Genomic DNA, 13,610 nt, shown 5'->3' with positions numbered 1-13,610 from the left:
AGGGACCCTTGAAGATTATCTAATGCAATCCCCCTGAATCACGTATCCAGCAGGGGCACCTTTCACTAGATCAGGTTGCTCAAAAATGTTCCCCTTTAAGCCTGTATTTCTTAACAGAGATAAGGACATATCTCTGCTCTTATACAGACAGAGATTCATGCACACATCCCTTCTGCCTCCTTCCACTGACATTCACATCACTTCCTCTCTTTCAAGATGCCAATCTCAAGCATCAGCTTTGGCTTGTTCTTTCAGCTATCCTTGTATCAGTTCTCTACATTATCCCTCCCTTTGCCATTTTCTGCCTATTTAATATCCTTTCTCGTAATACATCCTTTGGTATTGTCCAGTTTTGCTTTAAATGCACCATTAGCATTACAGAAGAAATTAAAATTACTAGGCACCCTTACTGGTTCATTCAACATGAATAAACATTTCCATCTGTCACAGAGCAAATCATTTAAATCTTTCTCAAAAGAAAACACCCTCTGAAATCAATAGGAACATTGAGCCAAAACGAAACAAGTGGTTTTTAATAACTAATGTATATTATTGCTTATACATAACAGAGAGAATACTCATCATCATTCCAGCTTTAGCTTGGAGTCAGGCATGGAGAAAACATGTCACAAATTATTACAGCATACAGCCATACCAGTCCCCCATCTTTATATTTGGCAAAGTTTCCTCAAATATCCCAAATAAATACTTCTAATGACCCAAAGCAGTAACAAGATTATACTGATTTCTCTTTTCAAAGCCAAATTCTAGCACAAACACTATGACACCTAGGCTCTCCCCGACGTTAGATACCAGTAAATCTTAAATATAGCCTTACAAAGGCTATATTCAAGCAGACCAGACAAGCATTTGTCAGACCCCTTCTGATGGTAACCAAGGGAAGGTTGGCACTGCCACTGCAGACTGACATTTCAAGCCAATGTTTGAACTGCCACAAATGATCAGATGACTTTTTTTTTATTTAAGCATGAATTACTTTGAAACAGAAATGGGAATTTCAGCAAGCTGCAGGTTGAACAAATTGATCCAGTACGATTTACTTTTCACTTTTGCTCAAGAGAGGAAGTTTAAGAAATTTACACTACATGAGTCAAAGAAATTGATGGTTTCATACTAGCACTATATCACTGCCACAAGTTCAAGCTAAACCAATCACTTTTTAACTAGAAAGAGGCCTGAGACACGATGTTCTGATCTCAATCTGAACTTCACAAAGTTCATGGCAGTAAAGTTACAATTTGGCATTTGGCTTAGGATCTTCTCCACTTTTAACACTGAAGATTTTTTTTTTAAAGCAACAGCAGACTCTCCTCTATCAAGTTTATTAGAAATCAATGAATAAGCTCAATCCAATCTCATTTCAACATTGTAAGAAGTCTAAATAGGTGTCTTTTAGCACTGCAGTTATAATAAACCCCTCTAAGGCTCTCCGGGAGTCTAGTATGGATGTGAATTCCAATATGAACAGGATTTGAGGACATCCCTGGACAGATTTGCCTAATAATTACTGGCTCAACTGCAAACTTGAGGCAGGGAAGGATTTTTAGATCAACATCGCCCTCTAATGGATTAGAGCCGCACTGTGATGGTTTTCTTCAGCATTGCAGTAAAAATCATTCTGTTTTCCAGCTTGAAATTAAAACCCAAGAGGTAGCCAAAGAATTGCAGACTTTGAAAGCCTAAAGACAGAAGGTATTTCTTCTGATTCACAAAAACCCAGAAACTGCATAAAGAAAGGATACTGTTCAAATGCAAAACCTGCAGAGAAACATCTTAGGAGCATTTGAATTTTCTGGGGGTTAGACAAGTAGGCTTTGAGAAGAAGATGGTTTTGCACCATTGTTTACAATATTCATACACACAGGAAGAATTAACAGGCTGACAGCACTTCTAACCATTCTGTTTCAGGGCTTGATTTTGGTTTGCCTTCTGCTGCACTGCAGTCCGTGATCTTTGCAAAGCATCCATGTATTAGAAGGGAATAAATATCTAGCAAAGGGGCTGGATAAGGATGTGCTTTCATGATCAGATAAAGCAATTCTGAAATCCATGATGTTGAAAGGGCAGAACAGATACAACCCGCCACACAACAGCACAAACAACAGAACCGACACACATGTGTACACACAAAAAAAATTTTAAAAAATCTGTAGAAACAGAAAGTGATGGGGGAGGAGAGCAGTCTTAGGGTATCTGAATCATATAATCTGCACTCTGAAAATGCAGAAAAGAGCAATCAAGAACCCTTCAAGAGTAAACAGCTCTGTTCTATATCAACATACATTGCAGAGGTGGGCGTGCCCCATGTCAACAGAGGAAGTTCAAAACACTACTGGAGGCAAGAAAGATGTTCCAGTTATATGCGAGTAAGAACAAAGGGAAAAAGCAAAAATTTGATGTCTGGTACTGCAACACTCAAGAGGAACATAACTAAATTCAAATGACCTATCACTGGAGGAGAAATCCCTCCACAAGTCTGGATACCTTTACTCCTCAATCAAAAAAGCTCAGAACATTCACAAGGACCACTCAAAAATATTCAGGAGCATAAGATTCAAAAAGCCTAAGTCCTGAACGGAAAAGTGGCTTGTTAACAATGAAGATCCACAAAAACATTTTCATGGATGAGAATGCTTTCCATGGACCCTCTCTGATAAAATACCTGGAAGTGCCATGACAGAAGAGTAACATTGAGCACACTCATTGTGTGAGTCTCACAAGCAACAACTATGAAGTCAGTCAGCTTCATTCTTTCTAAATGCAAGAGCACCTCAGTGAAATACAGAGTCTCAGAAAGGTGGGGTGGTGTTCGCATCTTGGTTTTGTTCCTCCTTAAAAATGAGCTGTGAACTTAAATAAACTGACAGGTCACCTACTCATTACAATAATCAGGTTTAAAGATGTCAGTATATATAAAGAGTACTGTGCTCAGCTATGAAGACCAATTTCTCTCCTTGAGGATCATTCAGCAAAACATATGCTGTGGGTTTAAATTCAAATGAAACACAGCAAATACACTTTTGGTATCATATTACATATCTAAATAACTTCGGGAGTTTTTTTATGGTTACAGAACAGCATAAATCTATAAACTGTATCATGTGTGTGGTGGGTTGATCCTGGATGGATGTTAGATGCCCATTATAGTTGCTCTATCACTCCTCCTCTCCCTTAACTGGACAGAAGAAAGAAAATATAACAGAAGTATTGAGGAATGAGGTAAGGACAGAGTGAGATCACTGACCAATTACTGTTACAGGCAAAGCAGACTCAACTTGGGCAAATTACTTTAATCTTTATTTTATATTACCCATCCAACTAGATAGGACAATGAGAAATAAAATGAAATCTTAAAATATCTTTCTTCCACCCCTCCCTTCTTAACGGTATTAACTTTGCTTGTGATTTTCTCCACCTCCTCCCCACTCAGCACCTTAGGGGGATGGGGAATGGGGGGTTGTAGTCAGTTCATCCCACTTTGTCTCTGCTGGTCCTCCCTCCTCAAGTTTGCCATGCAAACCCAATTACAACATTCTTGATTTGTTGGCTGTTGACTGACCTCTAAGAATGTACCTAACAACTAAAACTTCCTTGAAGTACAGTAAGTAGAAAGAAAATCAGATCTTTCTCAGTCGCTAATTTCCTGCCATAGCCTGGGAAAGAATGCTAAGATTTTATATCAAGAATTAGGTGGACCCTGAAACACACCTAAATAATTTCACACAGAGAAACTGGAAAGGAAGTGAAATCAACTCCAAGAGAGACATTTGAGACAGGGATTTGCCTGTAGACAACTTTGAAAGAAACAGAACAAGGCAAGAATGTAAAAACACGTCCCGCAATGCCATCCCAGGTTCCAGCTACATGAGGGTAATCAATTGCCTCACAAAGAAATAGCACCTGCTATTTAATGTCAATAGATTTTCCTTCCAATAGTTCACACAATTATTCATTGAACCCAACTATCCCCATTTATTCCTTGCCTACAGCACCCTAGAGAATTCCACTTTATATTATCATACAGTCATGCCCAAAACAAAACTAAAAGCCCTAGATTTTGGAAGTTGAAAAGATAGGCCTACTTCACATTTTTTAATACTGGATTTGTTTAAAATATTACAGTGCACAATAGAATCTGGCCAGTCTCTAGTCTTGGAAACAAAAAGAGCATCATTTCTGAACATTTCCCTGAAGTATCAGTTAAATACCACGATATATTTCTGTATAGTACATTTTCCAGGGCAGTGTATTATAAAACACTGCACAAAATAAGCCTTCTGATTAAGTTGAGTGCTTATGGCCCACATTTTAAGAGTGAATTAATCCCAGCCCTGACACTAACATGTTTTGACATTCAGAGCTTTTCACTTCACCTCACTATATATTCACTTTTTTCTATTGTACAACAGACATAATGATTCTTTGCCTGCTTTGTGAAGCCTTCTGAGAATTTCAGCAATAAAGTTCTACATATAAAGAGATATGCATTTATATTGAAATGCACCTATTCACAAAGAGCCATCAATTTCCAACTCACTAGTTAAACCATTTTTATAAGCTTTCATTCACAAAAAAGCACATGAAAAATTTACCTGCTCATTTTTGCAGATCCATACAGTACTCCCCTGAAGTAGAATAAAGATTTTGGTTTTGTATCCTTTCAGCTCAAGATATCCACTTTTCTCAGGGGTGACAGAAGTTCGAGACTGAGAGTTATTATCCGACATCAATTTCAAGGCATTGAGCATTGTATTAACCCAGTCATTTCTTTCTTCTAAACAAGAAAAAAAACTTAGTCAAAGACCATTATTTAAGCAGCAGCTTCATTCTTCTCTGCACATTGGTTTTCTCAACCAATTGCTATGTTGGTTGAACAGCAATGCCAAATAAGAGAGAACATCCACGTTGACAAGAAGGTGTACATAATAATAATGAGAATCTGTATCAGTGGAGGTGTTAGATGGACAGTCATCCAATTAACTCCCAACAATCAAAACAGCAATCTAAACAAACTGATGATTGAGATTCTTAAAATCATGACTGTTAGTTCTGAGATACTTTATCCCAGACAGCTTAAAGACTGAGGTGGCAGACAGGTGGCATGTTCACCTTCTGGAAGCCAGATCAATGGGAAAGAATTACAGCAGTTATGTAAGCAAAAACCAGAGAGCCCAAATATGATCTGTCACTGAAGAGGTAAATCATCACCACTGCTATTCCATGCTTGGCCATGCTTTTAAGAAAAAACACTTGGTAATTTACAATCTATTCCATTAAGGTGTAGCGTTTAAGCTTGACATTGTCAAGGGTACTGAGTAATTAAGAAAATGTGTGTTTGAGCCTCTCTGCATACATTATTAATGCAACATCTTACAAATACATGAACACAAGGAGGTGAAGTAATAAAGTTTCTCTCAGTCTCATTCACTATGTTCAGACATTTCACTGGACTAAGATCAATATACTTTAATGCGGAGTAGTCTGAATGAATTAGTTTGCCTTATGCAATTGGAATATCATGAATATTTCAACTGTTTGCTCTGAAAGAGCCAGATCACAAAATATATTGGGGCGGGGGGGGAGGTAGAGGGGGGAAGGGAGGGATTGAAATTTCTATACACAGTATATATGAAGCTGGCAATATTAGCTTGGAAGACTGCAGGAAGCACCACTGAAATAGTAACAGGTTTACTTCATAAATGGTATATGTGCAACATACAGCAAAAAAATACACAAATTTAGGTATCATAAAATACTTTGTAGAAAAGGAAGATAGCCTGACAGATTAGTGAATGAGATCCATCCAAGTGTTCCTATAAAAATTTTGCTTTAAAATACATATATGCTGTCTTGAAATACTCCAGTAATCTTTTCAAAGTACTTTAGTATAGCTGAGGGCATCAAATTACTCTAGAAGTGTCTTTTTTCAATGGTATTTCACTCTGCTGAAAAAAAATCTCACTGCATCTGAGCAAGTTATGCTCTAATTCACTGCTATCCCTTGTTTGGTTATTTATTTTGCCCCCAAAAGCCCCTAAACTTTCCAAACCCTTATATATAGTGCTTTCCCTCTAGATATTTAAATCCATCCAAAAGTAATGCATTTCTGATATCTCAAAATACATATAAAAGTCTCCATTTCAATATCTTTGAAGGAAGTTAAGTACCCTTTGAATAGTTCCAGAAAAATTCCCAAACACAAATCCACAGAAGTTATAGCATCAAGTACCAGTTTTGGTTTTTGCACATAACAGAAATCAAGCAGGGTTATTTACATACTTTACTGGGAATAAATCATCTAGTTCTGGGCCACATTCTTTATATAATAGGCATTTCTAACCTTAAGTGAAGAGCTTTACAGACAGCTTACTATGTCCAAAGATGGTTATATAGTGTATGAAAACGGAATTTCATGTATAACAAGTGGTCGCTCTGAATGTTTTACAAGTCAGCATAAGTTTTTAACATTTTTATAGTATCGAAGGCAATGGTCTAGAAAAAAAATTGCAGCCCCCCCCAAGATGTATTGCACCAAGACGGTTATATTACAATTTATGAAAAAAAAATTTAGAAGATAAATTAAAAAATAATAAAGAAATACATATTTTTAAACTCAGCTAAGAGCATAAAAATGACTGAAATTATTTGAGCCAAACCTGATAAGAAGGATTTGTTCATTGATGCTGCACTCCTGTTACAGCCTGCAGCAAATGTTTACTACTGACTATAACCCATAAAAATGGGATTTTGTAATGGAAATGCTGAGAGACCCCAGAGCTATAATGGCTCTGGCATGTACTGCTGTAAATACATATTGCACAATTCCTTTTTTCTAGGCATTCATTTTTATTTGATTGTTTCCATAAATAAATCAAACATGCACTGATATTGATTCCACATATTACAGCTGTAGGTTGATAAAGTGTTCAATTAGAAGGCATACTAACTGCCTTACTACAATTTACATTTGTAATATCTATCAATACCTGGCTGAAAATACTTTATAGGACAGAAAACCTCAGATTTCCTTTGACCACAGCATCACATCCCAAGCGTCATTCATTGTCTCTTTGTCAATTTTTTATCAAGTGGTGACTCAGAGATGACACAGGCTGTAAGAGCTGCTAGTGAGACTTGAGAAATGTTCAGACAAATTAATCTTTGGGAAGGATGAGGGAGGAGGCAGAAGAGTTGGGAAAATAGTCTTCTCATTTTGATATTTGAAAAAGCCATTGCCCAGCAATTTCCACTGATCTTACAAAGTTTGGCATTATCTCACTTTATGAGCTTACACCAACTGGATTCCAGAAATATTTCTCATCATATAACAAGCTATATTTCACAAACAGAATTTACCAACAATGATTACATGGCTTTTTGGTAATTTCTAGAAACTCATCTTCTACTTACCTTCCTTATCCACACGGAAAACAAAAGTCCTATGGGATGTGACAACTTCAAACTTATTATCCCCGTGAACTCTTACTGTTGCTATTGCAGAGAGCAGTATTATTCCTTTCGAGAACACTTCCTGTAATAAAAAGGCAGTCAAAATATTTAATTCTCATAGAATTTTAAATTTGTCTGATGTAACACTACTTGTCATGATGTTTAGGGAGTTCACCACACTTAATATAACTGAATAAATGAACCCCTTCACTGCTTACCTATCACCAACTTCACTGTTCTGGATCTATGCACATCTACTACCTTTTAAAATAGAATAAAATCCCATGATGAGATAGATTGTGCATATCAGAGATTCAACTTCATAAATTATCTCATAGTATTAATATTGCAAAACATCATGCTTTAATTTACAATTTTATGCCAAAGTAAATTACATTTACTATCTTGCAGAAAAATAATTTGAAAATATATAATTATTATACTTGTATGATAGAATCAGACATGGGAAAAATATTATACTTTCTCCAGTCAGAGAATTCCAGAGAGTTTTGCTGTTCCCCCTTGCAACATGCCAGTGGGTAGCCAATAAAAAAGGTAAATTCACTGATTTTATCCCTCAGTTTGAATACAAACAAGAGCATCACACTGGCAAAATACATTGTTCTGTCAGTGCTAACAAGAACACCCTAGCTTGGATCAGGTGTGTGCTTTTCTGCTATATGTTTGTGCTGGTTTTGGCTGGGATACAGCTAATTCCCTACACAGTAGCTGGTATGGGGCTATTGTTTGATGATAGAAATAGGATTCACAACACAGGGATGTTTCAGCCATTGCTGAGCAGAGCTGAGACAGAATCAGCCTTTTGTGCTCCTTGCCCCACCCCACCCTGTGTCATCTCTGAGGAGGCCGGGGGTGCACAGGAAGATGGGAGGTGATACAGCCTGGACAGCTGAGCCCAGCAGACCTGAGGGACATCCATACCACATGGCAGCATGTTCAGTGTATAAAGCTGGGGCATGTTCGCAGTGATGGAGTTTGTCTTCTCAAGTAACCATTAAGCAGAATAGAGTCTTGCTCTCCTGGGAGTAGCCAAACACCTGCCTGCCCATTAGAAGTGGTGAATGAATTCCTTGGTTTGTTCGTGCACAGCTTCTGCTTTACCTCCTAAAGTGTCTACCTCAACCCACAAGTTCTCATGTTTATTTTTCTGATTCTTTCCCCATCCTGACTGTGAGAAGAGTGAGTGGGTGTGGGGCATGGCTGCTGGCTGAGTATAAACCACGATAATTTGGGGTCAGCAAAAATTTTCCCAGTATTTTTAGATTTCCAACTAGATATTAGAACAACTGAATGGAACACAAATGCAAGATGGGGAAAACTAACTGCTAGTACTTCCTTCAAGTAGCTCACCTTTTAAACTAATCAACCTAAGGGTTTCGGGTGGGGGTTGACAGGAAAGAAAGCTGAAGCAGACGTGCATTTCAGAAATACATCTGCATTATTTCTGGATTCCAGAGTTAATGCTGCTCTTGTCTCCACTACACTTTCATGAATTCATTTTCTGACCAAGACAACTCAGATATACTGATAAAATTTATGATACAGATGCAGTAATAGTCCGAGTCAGCTCCCCATAAAGAAATTGTTCTGTAATAACTTCCCTCCCAAAGTATAAATTATTATAACAGACTTCATACAAGCACTCAAGGAACATGGTGAATGTGAAGCAGAAAGGAGACACTGGATCATTTTTTTGTTTACCGAGTTTAATATACTAATGTTGTTTCACTTTGAGGTACTAATACATGTCAGCAAAAGTAGTTTAGTGGATAAATAAAGAGAAATATTGAAACACAGCAGAAACAAGCATGTTACTACAGTTAAACACAAGGAATAGTCAGAATGACCATAGATAGAATTGCATTGCTATTTTCATTATGGCTATATTTGTTAAAAGAGTGATTTTAACATGTTTTTAATGAGGTTTGATATTAAGTTAACTACTGATCCTTCCATGGTAAAACAAAATTTTTCATCTACTGTTTCTGTAGGTGTTCAGTTATAAATATGTTATGGTGTTTGCAGGCATCTACTGGCTGTATTCGGTACTACTGCAAGAGAATAACAGACTGCTGGAAGTTACAACTATTTTATTTCATTTGCTCAAAAAAAGTCAATTTTCCTTTATAAGCTGAGCATAGTTTTGCTTTGCTATTTAAACAATCATCCATCATCCTTTTTAAAGCTTTGTTCTCCAAGGCATACATATTTTCAAATACAGTTTAAACCATAATAATTTATCAATCTATCTTTCTTGTGCAGCAGCTTTCCTTTCATGTGCAAAAAAATGCCTGTTAAAAAGCTCTTGTAGATCAAGATACAATATCTCTCTTTGAAATACTCCAGACTAGAAATTAGATGAATTATTTAAGAATATAGAAAACATACCAAAACAAACACAGCCAAGAACTTCACAGCTATTTATTCTGTTACTGAGTGGTGTAAACTAGTTTTAGAGCTGCTAAGAATTCTCTGACAAAAAATGTTCCAGCAGAGAAAAGCAAAATGTTTGGGTGAGGTTTTTTTATATCAGCTGGTTTGACAGAAACTTTAATTTTCAAGTAAAGCCCTACATCACTCCTCAACGGTTGTGATTCAGAGATGAGCAAACGGATCCTGGAAAATACCATTTTGGACTACTTTGGTTTTACTTCTACAACAGATTAAGTATGACCGATTTCAAGAATGACAGTGATTCATCTGTTTTGCAGTGAATTTTGCTCTTTGCAATATTCACTTGTACTGTGACACAACAAAATATTGAAGTTCTCCACTTGAAGAGTGAAATGTTTTTCCTAAATTACTAATATATTTGTCAGAGATGCTAAGCTGTTTTAAATAAAAACTTTCAACATAACCAGAAGTTTTTGCCTTTTGATAAAGTGCGTGGTAGAACACCAGATTTCTGCCAAAAGTAGGAAGAAATTTGAAGCAAAACTTGTGCATATAGGGTAGCTGAAAAAACAACTCAAATTCTACCTTCCCCTCCTCAGTTAACCACATTCTTTGAGACAAAGCCACGTGGGATGATTCTCTGATTACATCAGCTTTCTTAGGACCAGGAACATAGAAGAAATGAGAGCAAGACAGATTCAACCCAAAACTTTCCCTAGGTCAGATGCTGTTTGTTAAAAGCTGAATCATTTTTTCAGGTATGGAGATACAAAGTAAAGAAGAAATCTTTATCAAGTAGATGCTGATACACAATTAAAACAAGGTTAGAAAAATATGTTTAAAATTGGTGTTTAAATCATTCAAAGAAGTATTCATAGGGCATTTTCAGGAATAATACTCTCTGTGTCTTCCCTCCATAGTCTCTGGTTATTTCACTCTTCATTAGCCATGTAGTACACTTCCCCTTCTTGCGAACCTCACTCCTCTCTAGCTCCTAATTTGAATGACAAATAGAGCTATTTAATATTGGTAGTGTTTCTGGGTAAAATAAACAGTTCCATTCCACTGAGTCTAACCTTCTCTGCTTGTAATAAGAAGAAAAATATCAAGTATGGATTGGTTTCCTTCTGAGAACTACTTTTAATTGATACATGAAACCAAAAGTATAATTTCTTTATAACATACTTGTCTGTGTAGGAACATCCTAAGACAAACACAGACTAGAACAGACAGAACTTGCCATTAAGTTCTAAAATTAAAACAACAACTTCCCCACTTAAAGATATAATGGCCAGCTATGTAGATAGGAAAGGGGACATGCAAGGCCTTGCAAGGATCTCAAGCTGCACACAGGTCTTGATGGGTCTGCAAATAGTTGTTTATAATCTCAAGGTAACAACACACAAGCAACAGCAGGAAAACACTGATATCCATCTTGCATGAAATACAAACACCCTAGGTGTGGAGAGAGTGATCCAGCAGAGACTGCTGCACCAAAAACTCATTTTCTTGAGTGACACCACCGCTTGTTCAGCACAGTCCCACTGGGAATTAAGAAATACTGGTACCCAACTATGTTTTCCTCCTATCTGCAAACAATTTTGAGTTTCACCAAATTCTCAGTTCCCAAAATTTGCTTCAGACCTCCCAGTTCTTAGATATAAGATTTCTTCACTTATGTGTCTCACCAAGTTAACAAGTCAGACGCCCAGATTGGGTCAAACTGTATATACAGAGACCAAGCAGCATCTACTTCAATACTCAGAGTGAGGCTTGGGCTCAGATTCCAGGAAAGGCAAGACAGAGGCTTCGCCACAAGTGTTTGCCAAGCTGCTGATAGCCTAACCTACCACACAGACCTTTTACATAGAGGATGCAGTGTTGGTAGCTTCCTATGTATCAAGTGACACACTAAACATTCATTTCAACAGAAGAGAATACTTCTGGAATCTCTTATGGCAAACAGATGCATAACAAGTGCTATTCTAGCACAATTGACCTCCAAGTAACATTTTCAGTGACTTTCAAAGGGAAGGAAAAAAATAAAAATAAATTCCCAGTGCAGATAAAAGACTAAGATCTTTATCAGCATTTATTTCCTTAATTATGCTAGAGATAGTGTTAAGCAAATCCCATTTCTCTATTTTTTCAAGTCTTTCTTAATGATTAACACTGCTTTTCTGCTCCTCTGAAGCTGTGGGATCCATATTGCAAAAGGGTTTCATTTTCTGTCACTGTAATGCAAACATTATTCTCCTTATTCTATTGTTCCCTTCACCTACAAAATCGTGTCTTCTACTGTAAGTGAAGTAAGCAAGTAAAAACAGGATGTTTCAAATTTGCAATCAGTAAGCAAAAATACCAATGTAAACAATTTTTGAACTTTTTCTTAGTTCCCCAGCCCCTCAGAAAATAAACAGTCTCATCCTACTTCTGTTCTTACATCCTCACCCCATCATAAGGCATCTATAGATCTCTTACCACCAATCAGCATACTGTTTCAGAACTTTTACCTGAAACTCTATTTTCTTCCTAATGTAATATGCATCTGCAAAAGGAAATGGTTTCCAGGATTTAAAATAACACATATGCATGTGGAAGGGAAACTCAACTTCCCTTAACATGCATATTGTACAATCATCTACCACTTTTAAGTCTAAGAAGGTCTTCACTACTTCCAAGAGGAAAAATTAATTAGTAAATCACAGAGCAAAAGAAAAAGAATTTTGTAGTGCTCTGAAGGGTAATCACATGGAATTCCAAGAGAATTACAAGGAAAACATGCTTCGCTGAAAACCATTATTTACAAATGCATTTTTGTATCACATATAAGAAGTGAACTATTTTAATCAAAGCAGGTCACGAGTCTGCAAATGTTTCAGCAAGATTCAATCCTCAGTACAGAAGCAAAACCAGCCACATTGTAGTACTGGTTTTGAACATTCCCATGCAAACCTAACCTAGTTCCATGACATGCAATTATGCATAGAAGACAAACAGGAAAAAGACATTTTTAATCAAAGAGTCAACAAGTGTATAGGTTTGGGTTCTTTGGTTTTTTTTTTAATGTGGTCTTCCATGCTACTTTTAATTTTGCTCTCACAATCTCCAGCATGCTAGGCTCCCATGACAGGACACTCTGCAAACACCATCAAAATAACACCTCTCTTAAAAGTGTTTAGCATGATCCTGTTCTGTTCCAAAAACAGCAGCAGTGTCAGTCTCTCACTAAAGTAAAAAAAAATATGATGACATCTACCTGGAAAGGTGAGTAATACAAGCCCTTCTAGGAAACAAAAGGATGAACAATACATGAAGACAAGGACACCTTAAAATACTTAATTACAACTCACCCCAGTATTTTAGAATTGAAAATTAACATAAGACGGATATTCATTTCTAATTATTCAGATTCTAATTATAGTACCTTCTATATTACACAGATGCATTTTTTTCCAAACATGACCAAAACATGTCTCTTACCTTTTCATTGTTGTAATAAGAAATGCTCTCTCCATCAAATTTAACCCAGCGCTTCTGAAACACACGTTTGCTGTGAATCAAAAATTAACACAATTAATATACAGCTAACACTGGTTTTAAGAATGTCTCAATCACAAATTGTAGAAAGGTCAAATCTTGTTCAGCTTTCTGTTCAAATCAATATTCTGAACACAGAGCATAACTTTAAGTGCCACAAGCGCTATTAAGATACTTTCCAAAAA

At 36.7% G+C, this 13,610-nt stretch overlaps 1 protein-coding gene across 1 annotated transcript in view; it reads right to left on the bottom strand.

Moving 5' to 3' along the window:
- ARAP2 (ArfGAP with RhoGAP domain, ankyrin repeat and PH domain 2) overlaps positions 1-13,610 on the bottom strand; it is a 118,850-nt gene that overhangs the window by 82,516 nt on the left and 22,724 nt on the right. The window contains exons 7-9 of the mRNA XM_039699087.1: positions 13,369-13,438; positions 7,432-7,552; positions 4,614-4,795 (exon numbers count right to left, since the gene is read on the bottom strand). Of these exons, the coding sequence (XP_039555021.1) occupies positions 4,614-4,795; positions 7,432-7,552; positions 13,369-13,438 (373 nt within the window). The remainder of the gene's footprint in view (positions 1-4,613; positions 4,796-7,431; positions 7,553-13,368; positions 13,439-13,610) is intronic.

This window comes from Passer montanus, unplaced genomic scaffold (assembly GCF_014805655.1).
Source record: "Passer montanus isolate IOZ18808 unplaced genomic scaffold, ASM1480565v1 scaffold13, whole genome shotgun sequence".
NCBI classification, from domain to species: domain Eukaryota; kingdom Metazoa; phylum Chordata; class Aves; order Passeriformes; family Passeridae; genus Passer; species Passer montanus.
The sequence above is the reverse complement of the archived record's forward strand: the minus strand, read 5'-3'. Positions and strand labels throughout refer to the sequence as shown.